General features: G+C 32.5%; 2 protein-coding genes across 3 annotated transcripts in view; both read right to left on the bottom strand.

Moving 5' to 3' along the window:
- The window catches only part of LOC131675258 (signal peptidase complex subunit 3), a 338,782-nt gene that overhangs the window by 111,502 nt on the left and 200,828 nt on the right, over window positions 1-26,452 (bottom strand). The window lies entirely within an intron of this gene.
- On the bottom strand, window positions 4,366-6,923 carry LOC131675259 (uncharacterized). Its single transcript, XM_058954173.1, has 3 exons — window positions 6,661-6,923; window positions 5,406-5,582; window positions 4,366-5,186 (listed from the first exon to the last, which is right to left on the bottom strand). Exons 1-3 carry the CDS (start codon window positions 6,806-6,808, stop codon window positions 4,975-4,977), a joined length of 537 nt encoding a protein of 178 aa, XP_058810156.1. The 5' UTR covers window positions 6,809-6,923; the 3' UTR covers window positions 4,366-4,974.

Here is a 26,452-nt window from a genome sequence, read left to right as displayed (position 1 = left end):
TAATCCAGTGTATAAAGTCACAACGATATACGAGTACATGGAGAATATGAAAACGGAATATCCTGTATTAAAAGACCGAGATAACAAAAAACTAAGATCGTATATTTTCAACTACGGTTATGTATCTAAAGAATAATTATTTGTTCTCAATTTCCCTTCAACTCTATAAATATTTTGATTGTATTTATTAATAAATTATTTATTAGAATATCATGAATATTTTTTTTAATTACATTTTAATAATTATTAGTAATTCTAAAATTCCATTTTTCCCACTGTGAGCCTTTTCTTCAAGTAAAATATTAATCCTAATTTTGAGAGCCACCCCACAAGGAAAAAAAAATAAATCAAATTTTTCTATATTACGTTTCGTCACTTCATGCAAAAGAGAGCGAGAGAGAGAGAGAAAATGAGAGCTGTATATTAGGTACTTATATGATAGGCTACTATATTCTATTTTATTCCTTATTTTTAACTTTATGAAATATATGATACATAATAATATAATCAAAACTTAAGGTTATGCTTGGTATTAAAAATTTCATCAAATAATTAATACAATAAAAATGAAAAAGGCTTAAGAATTTTAGAAGAATACTTTATTGATAAAATATTTCATGTTTTGTCTTAATTTTAATTTTATCGATAAATCAAACAAAATGAAGCTTGATCATTTACTTAGGAACGTAAGTAAATTAATTAAATGGTATGCTATTTGCTTTCTAGTTGACTACGATAACTGTGAGTGAAAGAGAATATACTATTCAAGACGCAGATTCATTTTTCCTTTCAGAAGTACTTTTATTTACATTCCTTATTGCATTCAAAACTGAAAAAAGTAATAATCGATTATTTCAAAGAAATTTATGAAATAATATATCTGTGCTGTCTCAAAAATGTATTTTTGGATATTTTAAATTATTCATTTTATGCATTCTGTGTTAAAAAAATTCATGATCCAATAGAATTTTCGTTCTTGATTTGAATACATATAGGAAATAAAGTAGTAATAAATGCTTGATCCCATTAGTCTATCTAAGATTAATGCATAACAATGTAATATAGAAAAACGACTTTTTACCAGTCTACATGTATTTATATTAATAACCAATAAAACCACTGAAAAATTGGCATAAAATTTCCTGAATTACAAAAAAATGGAAGTATGAATGCTAATGTAATAAATTACGAAGTATAAAAAGATGTATAATTTTGTTCGGATAATTTCTTACGTTTCATTGTCCATTTTGACTGAAAATTTATATAAAAAGAAATATCACACCACGTCTTATAGGTCTTAATATAACAAATAAAAGTGCATTTTGCAATCAATACGAAAAATACTTGTAATTGGATTTCAACTCCAGTTAGAAAAAATCAAAATAAAGAAGACTAATTTAAAATTTTGCTTCTTCTTGCAAGTTGTACGTGAAAATTTTCAAAAATCTAAGTTAAAAAATAAAAATTTCAGATATTCATTATGGGCTCAACTCTAATACAAAATTTTGAACAAGATAGATTAGTATATTCTTACATTCAATCAAATTATCTTTCAAATCAATATATATTTCCGTAAAAATTATTCTGCTATCGATTTTTTGTATGTAATTTTATTGGAATTAGCTTTTCTAATTTTTGCTACTTTGTTTTTGAACACAGAAAAGTTTAATGCAAGAATTAAGTAGCTGATACATAAAGATATTTAAATACAATACCTTCATAAAACATTATTTCAGAGTCTTCGAAGAAACATACTCCTTCCACAATATTTGCTAAGCTTTTATTTTGACTTTTCAGAAGCGTTTCAAAATAATTAACTTTCTTTTTTATCAATAACCTATATGGTTTATTTAAATCTAAGAGAGTGATCAGTTCATTGGTGACCTCTCCATATAAAGTCATGATAATGTTTTCTTTAATGTTTCTTTGTAAAATTGAATTACTACCATTCATATATATATGCAAACTTTCATGATTTTCATTGATCAAATTAAGAATAATCAACTTTCTCATCATTATTATCTGTTTGTTGCTATCTGCAAAATTGATGCCATATTATTATTTAGTTACGTTAAACATCGTTTTATGCATTCAATTTTTTTACCATAAGAATATCCCCGAAATATAGCTTTATCTAACTCTGCTTCCACTTGCTCTGCAAAAATTTCATTATATATATAGCTCATAATATACAGTCAGACAGTCAACTACATTTTTTTGCAAGAAAATAAATCAACATAGCCTACTAGAATTATAAAACTGAAAAATAATCACGCGATGAATCATTTATTTTGTCACTTGAAAAGTCATATGACATTTTGACGTAACAAATTAAGTGGCACTTATTTTTTAGCTAACTCGTAATCTTATTTCCAACCCATTAGATTTATGATTATCACTAAAAACTAAGGAAATAATACATTCTGAAGCTTATTATCCTGTTTCAATCAGCCCAATAAACGAGTTTTCAATAATTTCTCTCAGATTTAGCTAACTTTTCAATGGCTCTTAGGATTGGCTAACGTAGTTTTTTGTATTAACTCTCCAATCTTAAGAGTTGGGAGCAACTTACGATGAAGGAAAGAAGTGCCACTTTTATGAAAAACACATAACATTGCACGGAATCACGTAATCAATCATCTTTCGAATAATACCAGAAATACGTAGAAAATATATATGATAGACATCTGATAGAACGCGATGAATAAATTTACAATAAAAGTCCAGTTGATTAAAAATAAGAAGTGGAGCTTTTAGTGTGAATCGACTCTACTTTGTGATTTAATTGGAATTCAATGACACGTTTTCAATTCTTTCGTTGACAGTATATGAATAGTATTTAAGAAATCCAATAAGATGATATTTTTTTTGCCTTTGTATTGCAACTTGATTGCCGAGTACAGCTCATTGACTTTGCGATTCCATAACTAAAGTTTCAATGCTCAAAAATGAACGGGTAAAGCTTCAAAAGAAATATTTTTCTGAATACTTTAAAGTAGTTTTGTAATATTTTGATTACAGTAAAAACTAGCACTGATATTTCATTTATTTTCGTAAAAAATACAACATATTTTCAAAAAAATCTATAGGTGGTTTAAAATTTTTTAATTATTGAAAAAATTACGACAAATGGTAGTTCAAACATAAGATCTTGAGTGAAGATATCGTGGCAACTGTAAAAATTTTTTTATCTGAAATGTACATCATTGCAAACAAGTGTATCAAATTTATAAAATTTTAATTAACTTATTCGACAACTCAGCAACTAAATAAAATATCTAAATTATATTTTTTATAATCGATTTGTCAAGATTTGAATTTCAAAATAAACTCATTTGCAATGAAATCCATAAATAGTTTCAATTTGAATTCTCTGTGGGAAATAAAAGTATTTTTTGTTAACTTTTTTATTATGTTTTCAACCACTACAGCCGCGGCAAATCAAATTTATGAATTTTGAATCATGGACTTTTATTGAAAATTGTACGCCCTACAACTTTATTTCTATACATATTCATCATTAGATTGATATTTAACGAGTAAACCTAGAAAATAAGTCAAAAAATACCTATTTTGCACATTTTAACTATAAACAGTAATTATGCAAAACCCTCACGGAAATTTGTGACGCTGAGGTTAGTACAACATTCGTTATTTTAAATCAATTTCATCAATAATCTCATCTCTTGCTTTTACATCCGTGTTTCAAGATTTTTTAGTCTAATTCGATTGGTGTGTGCATATAATGATTGACAAGTATGTGATTTATCATATATTATATCATTTTGTATTTTGTATGTACTCTGGTAATAAATAATAATAATTATCTAATTATCACGCAAGACTTCGATGATAATTTATCATCAACACGCAACTTTTCAAATGATCAATCATGTGATTCATAACGACGTGATTTTTAAAAAAAAGAGCATATTAAATAAATTCAAAAATTTCAAAAGGTCCACACATAGGTTTCTACTTCAATTTCATAATTTACCATTTAATAAGAGATATTGATTGGATTCTAGCGATCCGCTGAGGACCGAAAGTCCAATAAACGTCTCTTATCGCATCGTAAATATTGGAGGTTACTGCAAATCAGATTTCCTTTTTGTTTTATTATTATTAAAGTGTAAATGATATTGAAGTGACCGCACCTCTAAACAGTTGAAACGTCGGCGATTTGCGTAAATTATTGAAAGATTCGTCTTTGGTTTTTTGCAAGTCTACAGTTTGAGGATAAGAAATTTCCGAATTAATCTCTGGCGTTTCTTTGTCCTGAACAATGTCTACAAGTTTATTCACATTCACAGTTACAAATTCATTTCGTTGAAACGTCGGCGATTTGCGTAAATTATTGAAAGATTCGTCTTTGGTTTTTTGCAAGTCTACAGTTTGAGGATAAGAAATTTCCGAATTAATCTCTGGCGTTTCTTTGTCCTGAACAATGTCTACAAGTTTATTCACATTCACAGTTGCAAATTCATTTCGTTGAAACGTCGGCGATTTGCGTAAATTATTTAAAGATTCGTCTTTGGTTTTTTGCAAGTCTACAGTGTGAGGATAAGAAATTTCCGAATTAATCTCTAGCGTTTCTTTGTCCTGAACAATGTCTACAAGTTTATTCACATTCACAGTTACAAATTCATTTCGTTGAAACGTCAGCGATTTGTGTAAATTATTTAAAGATTCGTCTTTGGTTTTTTGCAAGTCTACAGTTTGAGGATAAGAAATTTCCGAATTAATCTCTGGCGTTTCTTTGTCCTGAACAATGTCTACAAGTTTATTCACATTCACAGTTGCAAATTCATTTCGTTGAAACGTCGGCGATTTGCGTAAATTATTTAAAGATTCGTCTTTGGTTTTTTGCAAGTCTACAGTTTGAGGATAAGAAATTTCCGAATTAATCTCTGGCGTTTCTTTGTCCGGAACAATGTCTACAAGTTTATTCACATTCACAGTTACAAATTCATTTCATTGAAACGTCGGCGATTTGTGTAAATTATTTAAAGATTCGTCTTTGGTTTTTTGCAAGTCTACAGTTTGAGGATAAGAAATTTCCAAATTAATCTCTGGCGTTTCTTTGTCCTGAACAATGTCTACAAGTTTATTCACATTCACAGTTGCAAATTCATCTGGTTCAATATGTACTAAATTGAGTGCTGCTGGCTGCTGTTCCTTGGAACCTTGAAAAAGATATGTTGCATTAATATGCATAATAGAAATGAAATAACAACTTTACATCATATACATTTCAAATTTGAAATTCAATCACCTATGAAATTATAAAAATCGAATTTTCACAGTTTTAGACTGTCATCAACATATATATGCCAGTATCGGACTTTTTTCAAAGTGAATGTTTGTATTCAGAAGTCGAAAAATTATTTTCTTGTCATACTTACTTGTGATTTCTCGAATTTTTTTTTGGGTTTGCAATTTACTCTGTATATGACTAAGTACACGTGACTCAGGTATATTTATAATTTTTTGCATACTTTCTTCATTATGTAAAGGGAGCTTAGTAAGTTCAATTTTTAATGGTTTACAGTCAAAGAGCACAATCAGGTGTTTCGTTAACTCTGGAAATAAAAAGCAGATATACTTGAAGAAAAGAACAATATGTTTTGTATAAAAAATAAAATAAACATGTCGTATGGAATAGAAAATCATAAGTATAAATACAAAAATAATCACACAGACCCATTAAAAAAAATTCGCAAAATGTTCAGGGACGAAGAATTAGTTAAAAGTATGAATGATAATAAGGTTTGGTTGAGCTTCAAAGATGTCGCAACGAAATTTCTTTGTATCAATAAAGATGAGAACTATTGGAGCGTTTTATAAATTATGGTAGAAAACTTAAAAAATTTAGGTTGCTTAATGAATTTAAAACTTCGCTTTTTCAATTCGCACATCAATGAATTTCCGACAAACCTAGGGGAGTGTAGTGAAGAGCAAGGTGAAAGATTTCTTAGGGACATGAAGGAATTTGAAGGTAGATAGCAAGGAAAATGGAACGTGAAAATGATAGCCAGCTATTGTTGGATGCTAAAAAGAGATGTTCATTCTAATAACAAAAAGCGGCGTATAAATCCATTGCATAGGTCGTTCGATGACGAGCGTATAGGCAAGCTTAAGCCAATTTAGATCTTGTGTAGGAGGTTTTTGGGCAGATTTTGTGGTTATCTACGAAACTCGACGGTTAAACCTCTTATATAATAACAATTCCGGATTCAGCAAGCCAAAAAATATAAAAATAAAGAGTTTTTTGATGTGAAGGAAATAATGTTTTTTATACTCAAGTTCTTATTACAGATACTAGGCTTTTGAACAGTTTTTTTAAGGTTGTCTTTAAAATTTGCAGCCGAACACCTCTTTTCAATAACGGATTCGGATTCAACAAACAAAAATACAAAAGAAGTAGAGGTACTAGAAGAACTAGTAGTAGTCTCTATCCTAGAACCACCTAAATTTTTTTTGTGGGTCTGTATAATCTTTTGAACTATGTTAAATACAATGAGTAGTTCCTTTTAAACTTTACAAATAAGAGCTGATAACATTTATCTTGTAATATTTATAACATCATACTAAGCGGTCGAAAAAATTCTTGGATGTAATTTATGAGGCCAACAAAATCATTAAATAACTCAAAATTACCTGCATCAATGACTCTTTGGGCAACCATATGGAGATGGAAATTGTATTTGGTCATATCATTATAAATCTTCGTAAGATTACTTCGAGACGGTTTTTTACCATTTGAAATTTCTTCCAATATTTTGACTCGTAAATTCAATGGAATCATTTTCCTTTCATACAATGACTCAGCAAATTCTTTCGGACAAGTTTTTATGGCTGCTTTCACAAATGATACATCGTATAATTTACTAGAATTATCTCCAGGAGCGAAAATTTCATTTTTTTGTAAAGCTACTTTGTCTGAAAAGTAAGAAATCGTATATATTTCAAAATAAATGACCAAAACCGTAAAATGAACCAGAATGAACGAACTAATTTTTAAAAAAATTCAAATATTAATTTTTTAGGAAAGCAATTGTTTTCTTATAAATATCTAAACTACGACAAATGAAAACTATCAACCATGAACTATATACTATCTTTAATATATCTATTGAAAAATTTTTTTTTTTCAAAGACATAAATTTAATTAAATGTATTTCATTTCGCGCATGAGTTGACCAGTCCTATCTCGAAACCAAAGATCTATAATTTATTAAGGAAATAGATGAAGTAGAAGGAAACAAAGTACATATTTAAACCGATTAGTTTTTTTCAAAAGTTAATGGAACGAAGTTCCTTATCGCGGCTCGGCGCAGGGGGGACTAGCCGGCAAATAGTTAAACGTTAGTTAAAACCGTAATGCGGCGAGCGTTAACATGCAATGCGAACGAGAGTCCCCATTCTCTCTCTCTCTCTTTCTAACCCTACTCTATACAATACAAGCACAGCTTTCCTCTCTCTCTCTCTCCTGCTGCTGTTCGTCTCTCTCTCTCTGCTGCTGCTGTTCGTCTATCTCTCTCTCCCACTCGCACTGACATCGCTTTCCCACTCTCACACGTATTTTAAAATGTTATGTACTTCAATAAAAATTTTATGTCGTTTTTTAAGTCGGTAGAAAATGGGAAATTATAGTTTGTTGAATAGCGAAAGGGACTTCGTTGCCAACGCGTGTCCCACGACAAGTTATGTTAGTTATTCAATATTTATAACCGGGCATTGTTAGCAGATAAAACAAAACCGAAATTTCCAAACAATGGTCAGGAAACCTACACACCAAAACAAATGAAATATTGAAATGGAACAAAATACTTCCCAACTAGAAAATCGGTAACTAACCTTTAAAAATATTTCTAAGGTAACAACTGCACAAGTTTACCAAGCTTCCAGACAAGCTGCTCACTAATCTAGGTAAAAATTAAGAGCGATACAATATAAGACTAATATTATAATGCTCAAACATCATACAACCAAATTTTAAAGCTCATAATGAACAAATCCACTAAGATACAAAATAAAATCTAGTATCTTATACAAAACACTAATAACAATGTAACTTACGATGTCAAATACCTGAGGTATAGTACGCTCAGTGAATAGTTAAAATATGAGTAAGCTTCTCAAGTACTGTAAAGCAAGTGGATTGAAGATGTGGTATAAAAGAAATTATCATTGGTACTGAATAATTTCAAAAGTAGAAACTTATATAACAGATAAGACATCCAAGTAACAAAAACGATTGTATATCATCAAGATCTGTTGTGAAATTTAGCAAATATTCCAGATTCGTTGTAATGTCGGTGAACCAGAAAGCAATGCAACTAGTCCGAATAACCAAAAGTTTTCCTGCTTTATCGCTAGAATCATTCAATCATGTAAAGCTGATTTAGCTTTTCAATGACCATAGAAGTTGATTGAATATATCGTACATTGTATGATATGATCAAATATATAATGTAGTATCCATTCAATATTTGAGTAAATAAAACTTTCGTAAACCGTCAAAAGTTGAGCAAAAAGACTGGAAAATTCTCTCCGCTATTCAGCCCTTCGATACACGAATATTTCAGGCTCGCCGAACCGTAATGAACTTTGTCGTTCAATGTACTAGTAGATTGAATTTGCTATATGTTGGATTGTTGTACTGACTGGTTATCGGAGATATCGCACAACATTTCTTTAACGTATAATAACTTCGAAACATTGTAATCTGTACTATCGGAGCTTTTATTCTTCAGCCATTCAGTTCATAAAACGTTCCAAAGCTTGCAACCTCCATCGCAAGGGATTCATTAGTAGCATGTTGTAATCGTACATTGTACTAGTCGATTGAACATGCTGTATGTTAGATACTAACAGATCACGGACATATGATTCCACTTTTCGTTCTGTGTAGAAAAGCTTCGAAACTTACGTACACAGTACTAGGGGATGAATGGTCTTACTTACGATCAATAAATCATTCACATCAAACGACGCATCATAGTCCTATTGCCATTGGGTGGAATTATATACCACTAGAGACCGAGCAACATGCCATTCAATAGCACATTAACCAGATCGAACTGGATGATGGCAGCATCCGGCTATTGTTGCGTATAATTCGGCATTATTGACTTAAAGATATCAAGGCACCTGATTAGTCTATTTTGCTTTGTACCATATCTTCTGATCAACGATCTTAATCGATATGTACACTGTATGAACTGGTCATCTATATCTTATAGGAACGATCCCATATCTAGGGGTCTATACTATTTATAAGCTAGGAGGCATTTCCCGAATTAGAAAATTTTTCTTTATTTTTTTTATTCGTAATTGAGACGTCGCCAAACTTGCCACCTCCACCGCATGGAATTTACTAGTATCATGTTGTATTCGTACAGTGTACTAGTCAACTTAGCACATTATGACTATGACTATAGTGCACTGTACAAGTTGATTTACAGAAATTCACGTTACAAGATTTGTCATAACTTATGCGACCCAGCTATGTGGATCCTACACGTTCGCCTCTGACGTTAAGTAAAATTGAGTTCATAAGACGTCGCCAAGCTTACAACCTCCACCGCATGGAATTTACTAGTATCATGTTGTATTCGTACAGTGTACTAGTCAACTTAGCACATTATGACTATGACTATAGTGCACTGTACAAGTTGATTTACCTTAATTTACGTCACAAGATTTGTCGTAACTTAGGCGACCCTTCTATGTGCTTTCTACACGTTCGCCCCTGACTTTGAGTAAAATTCAGTTCATAAGACGTCGCCAAGCTTGCAACCTCCACCCCAAAGCATTTACAATTATCATGTTGTATTCATACAGTGTACTAGTCAACTTAGCACATTATTACTATGACTATAGTGCACTGTACAAGTTGATTAACTGGAATTCACGTCACAAGATTTGTCGTAACTTAGGCGACCCTTCTATGTGCTTTCTACACGTTCGCCTCTGACTTTGAGTAAAATTCAGTTCATAAGACGTCGCCAAGCTTGCAACCTCCACCCCAAAGCATTTACAATTATCATGGTGTATTCGTACAGTGTACTAGTCAACTTAGCACATTATTACTATGACTATAGTGCACTGTACAAGTTGATTTACCGGAATTTACAATTATCATGTTGTATTCATACAGTGTACTAGTCAACTTAGCACATTATTACTATGACTATAGTGCACTGTACAAGTTGATTTACTGGAATTCACGTCACAAGATTTGTCGTAACTTAGGCGACCCTTCTATGTGCTTTCTACACGTTCGCCTCTGACTTTGAGTAAAATTCAGTTCATAAGACGTCGCCAAGCTTGCAACCTCCACCCCAAAGCATTTACAATTATCATGTTGTATTCATACAGTGTACTAGTCAACTTAGCACATTATTACTATGACTATAGTGCACTGTACAAGTTGATTTATTGGAATTCACGTCACAAGATTTGTCGTAACTTAGGCGAACCTTCTATGTGATTTCTACACGTTCGCCTCTGACTTTAAGTAAAATTGAATTCATAAGACGTCGCCAAGCTTGCAACCTCCACCTCAAAGCATTTACAATTATCATGTTGTATTCATACAGTGTACTAGTCAACTTAGCACATTATTACTATGACTATAGTGCACTGTACAAGTTGATTTACCGGAATTTACGTCACAAGATTGTTCATAACTTTCCCTCTCCTTGTATATGCATCTTACACGATCGCCTCTGACTTTAAGTAAAATTGAGTTCATAAGACGTCGCCAAGCTTGCAACCTCCACCGCAAGGTATTCACAATTATCATGTTGTATTCGTACAGTGTACGTGATGACTGAGCCCTCTACGACAATGCCTTTAGTATGCTGTACAAGTTGATTTACAGGAATTTACGTCACAAGATTTGTCATAACTTAGGCGACACTTCTATGTGCTTCCTACACGTTCGCCTCTGACTTTAAGTAAAATTGAATTCATAAGACGTCGCCAAGCTTACAACCTCCACCGCATGGAATTTACTAGTATCATGTTGTATTCGTACAGTGTACTAGTCAACTTAGCACATTATTACTATGACTATAGTGCACTGTACAAGTTGATTTACCGGAATTCACGTCACAAGATTTGTCGTAACTTAGGCGACCTTTCTATGTGCTTTCTACACGTTCGCCTCCGACTTTGAGTAAAATTCAGTTCATAAGACGTCGCCAAGCTTGCAACCTCCACCCCAAAGCATTTACAATTATCATGTTGTATTCATACAGTGTACTAGTCAACTTAGCACATTATTACTATGACTATAGTGCACTGTACAAGTTGATTTACCGGAATTTACAATTATCATGTTGTATTCATACAGTGTACTAGTCAACTTAGCACATTATTACTATGACTATAGTGCACTGTACAAGTTGATTTACTGGAATTCACGTCACAGGATTTGTCGTAACTTAGGCGACCCTTCTATGTGCTTTCTACACGTTCGCCTCTGACTTTAAGTAAAATTGAATTCATAAGACGTCGCCAAGCTTGCAACCTCCACCCCAAAGCATTTACAATTATCATGTTGTATTCATACAGTGTACTAGTCAACTTAGAACATTATTACTATGACTATAGTGCACTGTACAAGTTGATTTACCTTAATTTACGTCACAAGATTTGTCGTAACTTAGGCGACACTTCTATGTGCTTTCTACACGTTCGCGTCTGACTTTGAGTAAAATTCAGTTCATAAGACGTCGCCAAGCTTACAACCTCCACCGCATGGAATTTACTAGTATCATGTTGTATTCATACAGTGTACTAGTCAACTTAGCACATTATGACTATGACTATAGTGCACTGTACAAGTTGATTTATTGGAATTCACGTCACAAGATTTGGCGTAACTTAGGCGACCCTGCTATGTGCATCCTACACGTTCGCCTCTGACGTTAAGTAAAATTGAGTTCATAAGACGTCGCCAAGCTTACAACCTCCACCGCATGGAATTTACTAGTATCATGTTGTATTCATACAGTGTACTAGTCAACTTAGCACATTATGACTATGACTATAGTGCACTGTACAAGTTGATTTATTGGAATTCACGTCACAAGATTTGGCGTAACTTAGGCGACCCTTCTATGTGCTTTCTACACGTTCGCCTCTGACGTTAAGTAAAATTCAGTTCATAAGACGTCGCCAAGCTTGCAACCTCCACCCCAAAGCATTTACTATTATCATGGTGTATTCGTACAGCGTACTAGTCAACTTAGCACATTATTACTATGACTATAGTGCACTGTACAAGTTGATTTACCGGAATTCACGTCACAAGATGGTTCATAACTTTCGCGCTTATTGAATATGCATCCTACACGTTCGCCTCTGACTTTAATTTACCGCCAATTATTTCATACAACTGAATCTGTAGACAGTGATTCATACAATCATACTAGATTTTCTTCAGAGTTTGATAATAAAAGTCGTTATGACATTGCAACAAGTAAATCTTTTTCACCAGAAATATTTCGTTTCAATTAATTATTATCACCATATCTGAATACAGAGGGGCAAAGTATCTTGAATAGTTTCTCCGATATATGTTTGTTCGATAGCTAAATACTTCAAACTTGCAGCATCCGAAATGTAGTAATGCTTGCAACCTCCACCACAAAGAATTTACAATTATCGTGTTGTTTTCGTACAGTGTACTTGTTGCCTTAGCCCTCAACGACAATGCCTTTAGTAAGCTGTAAAATTTTATTTACTGGAATTTACGTCACAAGATTTGTCATAACTTATGCGACCCTGCTATGTGCATCCTACACGTTCGCCTCTGACGTTAAGTAAAATTGAGTTCATAAGACGTCGCCAAGCTTACAACCTCCACCGCATGGAATTTACTAGTATCATGTTGTATTCATACAGTGTACTAGTCAACTTAGCACATTATGACTATGACTATAGTGCACTGTACAAGTTGATTTATTGGAATTCACGTCACAAGATTTGGCGTAACTTAGGCGACCCTTCTATGTGCTTTCTACACGTTCGCCTCTGACGTTAAGTAAAATTCAGTTCATAAGACGTCGCCAAGCTTGCAACCTCCACCCCAAAGCATTTACAATTATCATGGTGTATTCGTACAGCGTACTAGTCAACTTAGCACATTATTACTATGACTATAGTGCACTGTACAAGTTGATTTACCGGAATTTACAATTATCATGTTGTATTCATACAGTGTACTAGTCAACTTAGCACATTATTACTATGACTATAGTGCACTGTACAAGTTGATTTACTGGAATTCACGTCACAAGATTTGTCGTAACTTAGGCGACCCTTCTATGTGCTTTCTACACGTTCGCCTCTGACTTTGAGTAAAATTCAGTTCATAAGACGTCGCCAAGCTTGCAACCTCCACCGCAAGGAATTTACAATTATCATGGTGTATTCGTACAGCGTACTAGTCAACTTTGCACATTATTACTATGACTATAGTGCACTGTACAAGTTGATTTACCGGAATTTACAATTATCATGTTGTATTCATACAGTGTACTAGTCAACTTAGCACATTATTACTATGACTATAGTGCACTGTACAAGTTGATTTAACTTAATTTACGTCACAAGATTGTTCATAACTTTCGCGCTCCATGTATGTGCATTCTACACGATCGCCTCTGACTTTAAGTAACCGCAAACCATTTTATATAACTGAATTCGTTGAGTGAAATTTCATTACAATATAGAATTTTATTTTTATAATTCTCTTTTATCGATAAAATATATAATTTTTCCAATGTGGGTTGCTAGAAACAATTCCGAACGGTTTTAAAATTATATTCATGCAGATGCGCATACACGGTGCATAATTCGCATAGACGATCTAGTCTCGGTTCTCTATTTATATATTTTGTAATGAACTATTATATTATTAAAATTGTAGTCAACGAGACCAATTACATCGGCTGTTGTGCTATTTTTCAGAACCATAACAAGTAAAATATTTTATAATTAAAAAGATATTGCATGTGATTAAGATAAAGATGTGGTTGGTTGTACACCGATTTTTATTAATTTTTTCCCAAGAAATTATACACGGGCAAATAAATATACGTTAATAAAATTAGCAAATAAAAACCTATCGAGTTGAATATTTTTTTATTTTACATTAATTATGCTGGCTGGTGTGGCACGGATTTAACAACCAATGAGAACGATGATACCTGGGATGAATTTGGGAGATCGTGCTCTGTTTCAGCACCTGACCGTAAGAACTAGTTATAGACCGAAACAGATTTTAATTGTTTTAACAAATGCTTAAATAATTAATTTATCAGTAATTATAGTTTATTTGCCGTTATATCATCGTAGAAACTAACGATTCATATATAAATTATTTTCTTTATTATGGACTTTAAAGATCTTAGCTCATATCGGTTTCGGATCATTACGGATACATTAGAGAAAAATCCATATTTTTCTCTATTAAAAGGTTTTGTTGCTCTTGAGTGATTGAAATATGAAAGCCAAGTAAATTATCTATTATTGTATTTTTTATCATTTTTTTCTTTGTAATGACTTTTACTTGATTGCTCAAATTGTCATACCGATGAGTTGATGCAATGGATATTAAAGCACTAGGATGAATAATTTTTAAATATAATTGAAAATAAAGTGATATATGATTAATATCAATAACATTCTTGGGATAATTATTCAATATTTTCTCATGATTCACATACTGCATTAGGTCAGATAAAATTTTTGTATAGTTTTCATCATAACATTTGTTTATTATATTAGAGAGTTGTGAAATTTGTAAACAATCATTTTGCCTGATAAGATACTCATCACTATTCAATAAACAAATTTTTTGTGTTTCAAAATTTAGGAAGTTATCCAAAATAATCTTTTTTGATAAACTGTCTAAAAGAGACAGTTGTTCACTATTTAATTTATTAAGTTTAGATAATGCAGAATTCATTTTAAAATATTTTAGAAATAACAATACCACCAAACTGAATCAGACATTTTATACTAATTGTTCAATGACATCCATGAATTTGAAATTTTAGAGTCTACTAGGATTAAGGGATATTTAATTATGACATAAAAATAATATAGATGGTCAAATTTTGTTATTGTTAACCTTCAAATAATCGTTGTTTTGATTGTCTGCATAAGTGAGTTTGTAATAACCATTCGTCCGCATAAGTACGTTGTTACGGAACAGGTGTCCTGATAAGTCGCGTACAATTATGCAGACGGTCTGCATAATTTTCTTGGACTTGTGCGGACACAGACCGTATAAGTGATGTTTGATAATAACAACGAAAAAACAATGAATTTATTAATATTTTATTCATTAAAAATAATTTTTTTTCTTGTTTATAAGTATAAGAAACTAATTTCTAGCGATGTATCCATAGAAATCTTAAAAATATTACCGTCCGCATAAGTGCAGATTTATGTTGCTATATATATATACATATATATATATATATATATATATATATATATATATTACATTCATATATATTCATATAGATATGAATGATTCCAATACTTTTATGGAAAGTTCTTGGATTCATTTACTCGTGTACTTTCAAGAAAAAGTACCTCCCCCAGGTCAGCCCAGAAAATGCTCTATTTTAAAAAAAAAATTATATTTTCCGATTAAGCTGATTTTGCTCGGTTTATCTACGTTTTCCAAATAATTTGCCCCATTCGCATTGAATTGCAATAAATTATCAAAGTAAAAAATTTTTAGCTAATTTGATTTAACAATATCTTTACAAAATATCGATATTTTTTAAATCTTAAGACCGCAAAAAAATGCTCGCTTTCCAAATTAATTTGCCCCGCAGTAAATAATTGAAATATAAATTCTTTTCTATTAAAAAAATGTAATAAGCATAATTAACGTTTGATTAATTCAAAAAACGTAATCTGCGCATGCGTCAATGTATTCAGCAGTAGCAAGATGGAAGATCAGTTAGTGACTGTTAGTGACGCAGCAAATCTTATGGCGTCAGTACTGCCAGCTGCTCCTGCATTGTTGCTCTAAAAGGTAAAATTAAAGCAATTTCAACATCAAAAATTAAAAGAATAATTGAAATTATAGAGTGAAATCACAACAGTATGGATTAAACAATTTTTTTATTGTGGAAGTGTATTGTAGAAAAATAGTAGTAGAGAATCATATTTCACATTTGACAAAAAATATGGTACTTATTTTCATACTTGGTGAAGTATTGTTACAATATAGTTTGCATGATTTTAGGAGGTCATTTCGCTCTCTCCATCTGCCATTAATTGATCTACAAAAAGCAACGTAATGGCCAATACCATCAGGAGTTACCGGTGGTAAATACCTTATTACTCCACATAGCAAGTATGTTTGATTTTTTATTACCAATTTTTCTGGAATTTCATTTAATTCTGAAGTTAGATTTTTTGCATCAATCTTGTGCATTTTGGCATATGTGGATTCCGTATAGGCATCATCACAATCTATCCATAGGTATGGACCTAATGCATACTGATAGCTAGCATGTACATTTGTACAATTAGTACACGACGTAACCCCATTTTCTAAATAATTATTAATTTCTTGTTCTAAACTAGAAAACTTATCGTTCCAAACGATATGCAGATTTGGTAAGGGCATGGTTCTATTTTTATTGTACCAAGTTTCTAATGCTCTGAGATGAGCTTCTAAGTCAAATTTTCTTTCAAATACTGGTTTTGGTTGGTTACTAGTTTTTTTCCACTTTTCCAACTTATATTTATGGCAACAATACTTATGGATTCTCCTGCTGCTATTCTCAATCCCACATCATTATGCGTAGTCAAGTTCACTGAGTTGAATATGCTTCTGTTACAGCATTCTGCAAAGCTTTGCCTCTGTCTGTCACGACTTCTGATGGAATCTTTGCGCCACACTGGAGCCAGTAATGCAGCCAGAAGATATAAAAAATAGTATCATTTTTCTCGGACAATACTTGAGCCAGTGGAACTATCAAAATTTCAATGTGAGTACAAAAAACTGTTAAAAATATATCACTGGAATCTCCAGTTGGTCTTTTGATTTTGCAAGTCACAGATCCTGTATCATCTAAAGAGAGAGGATTATTGATCATAGTCAGGATATCATTATGTATGTCTACCTGCTCTGAAGAAAAGTAAATCACAAAGACTAATAGCTATTTTTATTGAAATTTTCCAATAAAATTAATTTTATGAAATGTAGTGATAAAACAAATATTTTCCTATTTTTTAGGTATCATGGACTGATGATATCAAGAAAGCTCGATCAAGTGACTACAATGTTAAACTGTATGATGAGGAAAGCTACTCAGCCATTCAGAAACGGCTGCTGCCGTTGCTCTCTGCCATTGTTTTCTACACAGCTTTCACCGCAAAATCCAAACTTGTAGCATAATTTAGCTAGATTTTGTTTTACAAATTTTCCAAGTAATTTATATTGTAAATTGTAAGTTTGTATGGGGAGAACAAAAGTCTTATTAAAAACAAGATTGTTGTACAAAAGGATTTTAATCAATCTTAATATAATTCTCTTGGAGGTAAATTTCCAAACAAAAATTTCCAAGAAGGTGGAAATCGTAATTTACAAGTATTCTTTTCATCTGTAGAAATAAGCTGGAGCCACTGATTGAAATACTTTGTTAACTCTATAGCATCAGGAATATTGTCACGTTGACTTTGAAATCCTTATAGATTCATGCCCTAAAAAAAATTCTTACATCATTCAGATGAAATAATCGGAAAAAATTTGTTATATCAACGAATTAAAATACTACATACATTTTTAGCAAATTTTCCATGTTAGAAAAATCATGTTTGAGAACATTTCCACAACTTACACTCCAATATAGATTCTACATTTTCATACAAAATGCATCAGTATCATATAAACTATAAATAATTTTCAATTCGTTTGCAAATTTTCCTATTGTTTCTCTGTAGCATTCACTGTGTTTTGGTAAAATAATTTGACAACAGTAAGATTTATTCACTTTGAAAAAGTTTTCCAGTTCCTTACATCTAACTACATTGTTGTCTTCATGAATTATCACATAATAATCTGGGCCACTCAGTTTTCTTTGTTTGTGATACTCATTGATATCCCACATAATGAAATGTTGCAAGTAAAAAGCTATATCAGTCCCACTGAAGTCTTCCATATCTATAACACCATTTAAATTATGCTGATCCGTTGTCCAAAATAATAAATTACACATTGTAGTCAATGATGATCTATATTGGTGAAAATATAAATAAATATTGCAATATTTTTTATTTCTTGACTTTTGAATCACTAATTTCTTTCAATGCATTTTCGCTCCATAGATCAGTATTTTTTATTTTGCCCATTTCTACTTGGATACTAAATTTAAAATTATTATTAAAATAACCAATACTTCTATTGGAGATAAACTTGTAATAACTAGAATCCATTTGTATATTTATTTATTCCAATTTCCAATTATGGATTGAAAATGGATTTACGAATTCAAGTGTAGAACAGTAACAAATGATACAGCGATCGTTTTTTGTTTTTCAACGCGACAGCGTGTATGCGGCAGTTAGTTGTAGCACTATACAAACAAGGTGGCGTCTAAGTGCAACACGGTTTTTAAAAAAATTTTAGACATGCTTAAATGATAATGCAAAATATTATTTATTCAAATTCATAATATAAATTACAAAGATTCGATTGGCTTTCTTGCATCATCCTTCAATCAGTAGGTTAAGCCATCTTCATTTTTGATGTCCAGTACTGCCATTTGAAAATTCAGCTGAAATTAATAAAAAATTGTTAAATATGATAGGATCATGATATTCAAAATGGAAATATTTACAGGTGAGTAAAATATGTTCAAAATTAAAAGTATGTTAATACAACAACATAATTAAAAACTATTTACAGTGAAAACTTTCATGATTATTTAGTTATATCTTAGTATTTTTGATTACATTTAAAAAATGACTAAAAAAAGAGGCAGACCAGCAGCAGTTGACAGTGGTAAAATTTTAAAAAAACTTCTTGATTTCAATATATTTGAGAATGGAAAGTTAATAAAAAGAAGTAATCGTTTATGGTTAGAAATTTGTTTATCGCTAGATAATGAAATCAAGTCAATAAATTTGTACAATATGGTTCTCCAAGACAGAAATAATATTTTAACTTTTTATTGTAAGAAAAAAAATTTGCAACCTCCACCAATTGACCACGTAGAAATTGATGTTCATGGGAAAAACTATTACTCTGATGAAAGCGACAATGCAAATCAGGAGTTTCAGCCACCAGTTAAAAAAATAAGATTAATTCCCAGAAAAGGAACCAAATTAGAATTTCATATTTCATTTACCAAAGCTGAATGGGAAGTAATTAGCCCTATTGAAGAGGAAGACAATAGTACAATCATTTCAATGAAAGAAGGATGGACTGATACATTCAAAAGCAAAGTATGGGAATGTAAAAAATTGCCCTGTGCTTTTGCTTTTGAAAGGCATAATGTTAATACTCCTGATGGCTATATTAAAGCAGAAGGCTATTGCACTATTACGTACAATCCAATAATTTTCACACTTGAAAATAGACCAACAGCTGACACTAAGATTGTTGAATTTCATGTAGTCACAATAGATGACATACACTTGCCCCACACAAAAAAATCTAAACTTCAAAATAAAACAAAATTAGTTGTTGAAAAAGAATTAATTAATCAATGCCCAAAACAATGGAGAAGGCAGCATGCAAGAATTTTAATGGAACATGGCGATGTAGAATCAGCACAGCTTTATAGTTTAACTCAATTGCAAACTGCTAGACAGAATGCTAGATCTAAAGATTTAGGAATAAGACCTGGGGAAAAATTGCTTCATTCTTTAGAAATATTGAAGAGTGGTGTAGAGGACAATAAATTTATAAAACTGATTGGTTATGACAAATTCTTTGTGATTTACTTTTCTCCAGAGCAGATAGACATACATAATGATATCCTGACTACGATCAATAATCCTCTCTCTTTAGATGCTACAGGATCTGTGACTTGCAAAATCAAAAGACCAACTGGAGATTCCAGTGATATATTTTTAACAGTTTTATGTACTCACATTGAAAATTTGATAGTTCCACTGGCTCAAGTATCTTCCGAGAAAAATGATACTATTTTTTATATCTTCTGGCTGCATTACTGGATCCAGTGTGGCGCAAAGATTCCATCAGAAGTCGTGACAGACAGAGGCAAAGCTTTGCAGAATGCTGTAACAGAAGCATTCAACTCAGTGAACTTGACTACGTATAATGATTTGGGATTGAGAATAGCAGCAGGAGAATCCATAAGTATTGTTTTAAATACCCAATTAAAAACAGATATTGCACATGTGATTGGAGCAGTTTCAAGATGGTTATGCTTTAAAAATTCTAAACCGAAGGTGTCTTTACTTTTTAAAAAATGCATTGGCTTCATGACCACGATCACAACACTGACAGATTTCACAAATTTTCTTAAAAACACTCTGACGATAGCACATAGCAAATATTGTAACAGCGTATATACGGAAGCTATGAACAGTATCAAAGCTGTAATAAAAACTTTTGAATTGACTGAGAATGATTTGGTATACGAAGGAAACAGTGATGATTTTTTAAATAAACTAGAAGAAGTAGAGGATAACGAAGACAGACTCACTTTGGCATTTGTAAAAAGAATTGAAAAATTTGTTCTGCTACAAGTAAAAAATGATGACCAATCTTTGGGTATACAAGAAAATGACTTTTACTTGCCAGAATTTGCTAAGAGTTTAATTGATTTATGTAAAGAATTTCCATGTTGGACGAATATTCTCAATTCTTATTTCAATAATACAAGAACTGTAGCTTGCTCAGCTCGGTCTGAAGCACTTTTTAGTGATTTTAAAAATGTTTTACAAAAGTTTAGTGAAAGAGTAGATAAAGTTTTAGTCAGGCATTGTAGAATTATTGAGGCAGACATGATATTAGCCAGAGCTGAGTTGGAAAAGTGGAAAAAAAACTAATAACCAACCAAAACCAGTATTTGAAAGAAAATTTGACTTAGAAGCTCATCTCAGAGCATTAGAAACTTGGTACAATAAAAATAGAACCATGCCCTTACCAAATCTGCATATCGTTTGGAACGATAAGTTTTCTAGTTTAGAACAAGAAATTAATAATTATTTAGAAAATGGGGTTACGTCGTGTACTAATTGTACAAATGTACATGCTAGCTATCAGTATGCATTAGGTCCATACCTATGGATAGATTGTGATGATGCTTATACGGAATCCACATATGCCAAAATGCACAAAATTGATGCAAAAAATCTAACTTCAGAATTAAATGAAATTCCAGAAAAATTGGTATAAAAAATCAAACATACTTGCTATGTGGAGTAATAAGGTATTTACCACCGGTAACTCCTGGTGGTATTGGCCATTACGTTGCTTTTTGTAGATCAATTAATGGCAGATGGAGAGAGCGAAATGACCTCCTAAAATCATGCAAACTATATTGTAACAATACTTCACCAAGTATGAAAATAAATACCATATATTTTGTCAAATGTGAAATATGATGCTCTACTACTATTTTTCTACAATACACTTCCACAATAAAAAAATTGTTTAATCCATACTGTTGTGATTTCACTCTATAATTTCAATTATTCTTTTAATTTTTGATGTTGAAATTGCTTTAATTTTACCTTTTGGAGCAACAATGCAGGAGCAGCTGGCAGTACTGACGCCATAAGATTTGCTGCGTCACTAACAGTCACTAACTGATTTTCCATCTTGCTACTGCTGAATACATTGACGCATGCGCAGATTACGTTTTTTGAATTAATCAAACGTTAATTATGCTTATTACACTTTTTTAATAAAAAAAGAATTTATATTTCAATTATTTACTGCGGGGCAAATTAATTTGGAAAGCGAGCATTTTTTTGCGGTCTTAAGATTTAAAAAATATCGATATTTTGTAAAGATATTGTTAAATCAAATTAGCTAAAAATTTTTTACTTTGATAATTTATTGCAATTCAATGCGAATGGGGCAAATTATTTGGAAAACGTAGATAAACCGAGCAAAATCAGCTTAATCGGAAAATATAATTTTTTTTTTAAAATAGAGCATTTTCTGGGCTGACCTGGGGGAGGTAGAAAAAGTAGAGGATTTAGGATGTAGCTGTTATAATATTATATATAATGTGCCACTTACCTGTGAAGTCGATATTTAGTGTAGCAGAATAGACTATAATTTTTTTTACCTTCGTATTCTAAATCAATTTTATGCATAACAACTTTTTCAATTTGTGGTTACACAAAAGAAAAAGTTTTTGGATTTGTTACAAAAAAATTTTTTTCAATGCAAATTAAAGTTTCAGAATTGTGACAAATGGCAGCTCTTTTATAATGTGTAAGGGTACAAAGTTAAGTATCGTTGATGATGAAATACATAACAAATGTACTATTACACAGTTTAGAATTAAACATTTTATTATTATTGGGTTATTACTAAGCTAGAGCTTATGTGTGTTTCTCGGTATTTTTATGTGTTAATGAACTTATTTAAAAAGGAAATAAAAGTAAGGGAAAACTTTTGCCTTTAAAGTTACCTGAATGGCGTATATAAATCTAAATGAATAAATGCGTAAAAACGTGTATTACTTTGATAGAAATAATTTCCAATAGCCCGTCAAAAATAAAATAGGTAGGTGACTTTTATACATCAACCATCCAAATTAAAGGTGCAGTGGGAACATCCGACATTTTGAGTTCTTTTAAGTTCAAACACAGCCAACGTTCATTTCCAACAGTACAATGCAATACTTTTCATCTATATATTTTTTCACGTAGATTATGATGCCGTTATCGGTCTTATGTTGCAAATCACATAGGAGGAGCTGACGGCTTCTTTTGTGGTGATTGCTATGAAAAATAAAATGTTTTTCTTTTCACTGGGTTTCCTCCTCTAGCGCTTCGTAGGTAATTTCTATTGTGGAGTCTCGCACGAGGCCGCTACTCACACCACTTGGTCGCCTGCGCCGCCCGCAGCGCTGACAGCCAAGCAGCGGGGAAGTAGCTGCGGTGGCGCTCAGGCGCTGGAGGGGAAACCAAGCTCATTACCGATCGGAGCAATTGCTCCTTCTTCTCTTCCTGGACGCCGATCAGTTAAGTCTCTCGCGTCGCTATAAATTGATTTATTACGATTGCCACGCGGCAAATTCGTAGTTTCGCTTTTTCGATCAATTTTTGTAGTTCCCTTCCGTCTTGTTGAAATCTCAAATTTAGAATAAAAAAAATAAACTTTGTAAATTGGTAGTTCAAAAATTCTTTTTATCTTCCCGAGTCCGCATTTCAGCCGTTCTACTGGACCAGCCAAACTATCATCACACCAATTTAATCACCGCGCGCAGTATTTTACATGAAATAATACATTGAAAGATGTATCGTGCTATTGGAATACTTGTTTGCGTTTGAATTGTAAGCAAGTAAAAACAAGTCTTGGTCAATTTTGAATGCTTTAATTTTCCACAATCGCAATATTATTATTAAAAGATAAACATTCCGTGACGATCTAATTAATGACTTATGAATTACAATAAAATTACAATCATTAAAAATACCTTTGACTTTGATCAATCCGTCTTTTTCGCGGCAATGAGGGAGATATTTTAGTAGTATTTAATAGTCAGTGATGCCAACCTAAATTTACAAATTCAAATATTTCAATTTGATATGTCCGGTTCTTCCTTCCTATTTTCGAGTTGTCCGCTTGTAGTTGTTGAAATAAGAGGTGTCCTTTTTCAACGAAACTCATTCGACGTGTCCGATTTATCCTCTAAGTTTTCGAGGTATCCGTTTATTCGCGTGACTCTATCGATGTGTCCGGTTTTTCCTTAGCTTCCTCGAGGTGGCTGATTTTGAAAATATTTCTACGAGGTGTCCGAGTTTTCAAGTAAACCATTCGACATGTCCGTTTTCAACACAACTCATTCGATATGTCCACTTTTCCCTTCGGCTTTTCGAGGTGTCTGCTTTTTCACAAAACTCATTCGACTTGTCCGATTTGTATTTAGTTTACACGAGGTGGCTATATTTTAAATCACTTCAGTGAGGTGTCCGATTTTTCAAGTGGAATATTTGACGTGTCCGCTTTTTACTTACATTTTTCAACGTGTCCGTTTTTCAAAACAATTTTTCGAGGTATCCGGTTGTTCCACTAACCCGACGGTATATATTCTAATTAGCATAGTAGTTGTTCGTTTTTATTATTATTACATTTTGCTATTCAAGAAGTGTTCAGCCACTTATCTTTGAAATAATAGCTGACGACGAAACTGGGACTAGCGGCGAATCTGAGCCAGAGAAAAGAGACCCTGGCGATGAAGAAACATATGTTATTGATTTAGAAGATTTAGAAGAGTTTATCGAAGACCAAATTTATAAAAACTCGTGGTTTTTTCCATCAATAAAGGATTTCAACGGTACCTCTGAAATCAATCAAAATATCAATGTAGCAGATAATATACCTATAAACTTCTTCAATTATTTTCAACTCTTCACTGATTGAAATGATTATTGAAGAAACTAATCGTTATAATTTTCAAAATCCTGGAATTCAAAGTGACCGTATGACGCCTTGGACTGCCGTCACAAAAAAAGACTTCAAAATTTTTCTTGGCCGTTAGATTCTCATAGGGAACGTTCGAAAAGGCGCATTGCATAGTTATTGGCCGACTGATCAATTAGTACAAACTTCGATTTTTGGTCAGATGATGTCTCGTTAAAGATACTTGCAGATTTTGTGTTAAATTCATTTTCACGACAATGAAAATACGACATCGAATATTGCAGGCCATACTTTAGCGAAAATCTTTAATCTAAATTTTCAGCAGCTCTCACCCCAGGGAAAAAGTCTGTATTGATGAAAGTTTATTACTTTAGAAAGAGCGGCTTAGATTCAAACAATATATACGTTTGAAGCAAAATCGGTTTGGTATCGAGCTGTTTGTGCTAGTTGACTGTGAAAGAAATTCATTCTAAACTTGTGTATACAGGAGCAGACACTGACTATAGAAAGTTCGAATTAAGTGTTCCTGGAGATATTGTCGACCACTTCAGAGAACAGTACTATCGTCAGGGTTGCGTTGTATATGTTGACAATTGGTACACATCTCCTGCCTTGGCAGAATTTTTGAATGACCGAGATACTAGTCTGTGTGAGACAGTAAAAGCAAATAGAAAGGGAATGCCAAAACTGGAAAGTAAGTTATCACGAGAACGAATACAAGTTGCTCACACTGACATCTGGATAGCAATGAAATAAGAGGACAAAAGAAGTGAGCGTATGTTGTCAACTGGCAAGAAATGTTGTGGCACAGATGAGGATATCATGAAAATAACGTGTATCCACGATTATAACCAAAATATGGGAGGTGTAAACAACGTAGACAGACAATTATTCATCACTGAAACTGTACGAAAAACAATGAAATGGTACCATAAACTATTTTTTCACCTAGTGGATTAGTGCCTCTCAAACACTCACGCTATGTATAAAATGCGAATTGCAGGACCTGCTCCATTTCCAGAGTTTCGATTAGAGGTTGTCAGAGCTTTATTGAAGTGTGTTTCTGGGAGCATCCCTCGAAACGTTAGGCACCGTAATCGATTGATTGAACGTCATTTTTCGAAGGATAGTACACGACGAAGATGCCATTTATGCAGTTTGCGATAAATAACGCGAAGAACTTCGTACGTTCGTTCCACGTGTTATATTCCTCTGTGTGTAACTCTATGCTTTGAAGAGTACCACATATAACAGACACTAACATAATGTCTAATAGTGTGATGTGAGAGGCACGGAGATTCACAATAAGCAAGCACCCTAAGTGAGAAGCGAGGAGACTCACAATAAATAAGTACCCCAAGTGGGGAATCATAATAAACAAGTGCTCCAAAGAAATCATATTTTCGCAACGTCCACGTTCTTGACTCTAGGTAACGCTAACAACGAAAGCCTTTTGTAGAATTATAAAATTCCAAGGTGTATGGCGCTAGTCAAGGAACTCACATCCACTCTCACTGACTGAGGGACTGTGAAGTCTCCTTGGGAGGTAGGAACGCGTTCAATCCACGGGTAGAACTTAGTACTTCTGCATTACGGACTGTCTTCTTATGGTACTTCGGACAAAATGCCTTCTTACTAACAGAAAGACTGTGAAGTGCCACTTTTCAAGCGTTAATACCCAATTTCATGCTTTGACCTTCAAAGTTTAAGATCAAAGAGGTGAATAGAACTTTTTTTACTATTTTTATCGTATTTAGCCGTTCATAAAATATAGTTATACCAATTCTGAAGGTGAAATACGCATTTTCATTATTTGACCTTCAA

The sequence above is a fragment of the Phymastichus coffea genome, unplaced genomic scaffold, assembly GCF_024137745.1.
Source record: "Phymastichus coffea isolate CEN01 unplaced genomic scaffold, Cenicafe_Pcof_1.1 PCOF00018, whole genome shotgun sequence".
NCBI classification, from domain to species: Eukaryota; Metazoa; Arthropoda; class Insecta; order Hymenoptera; family Eulophidae; genus Phymastichus; species Phymastichus coffea.
The sequence above is the reverse complement of the archived record's forward strand: the minus strand, read 5'-3'. Positions and strand labels throughout refer to the sequence as shown.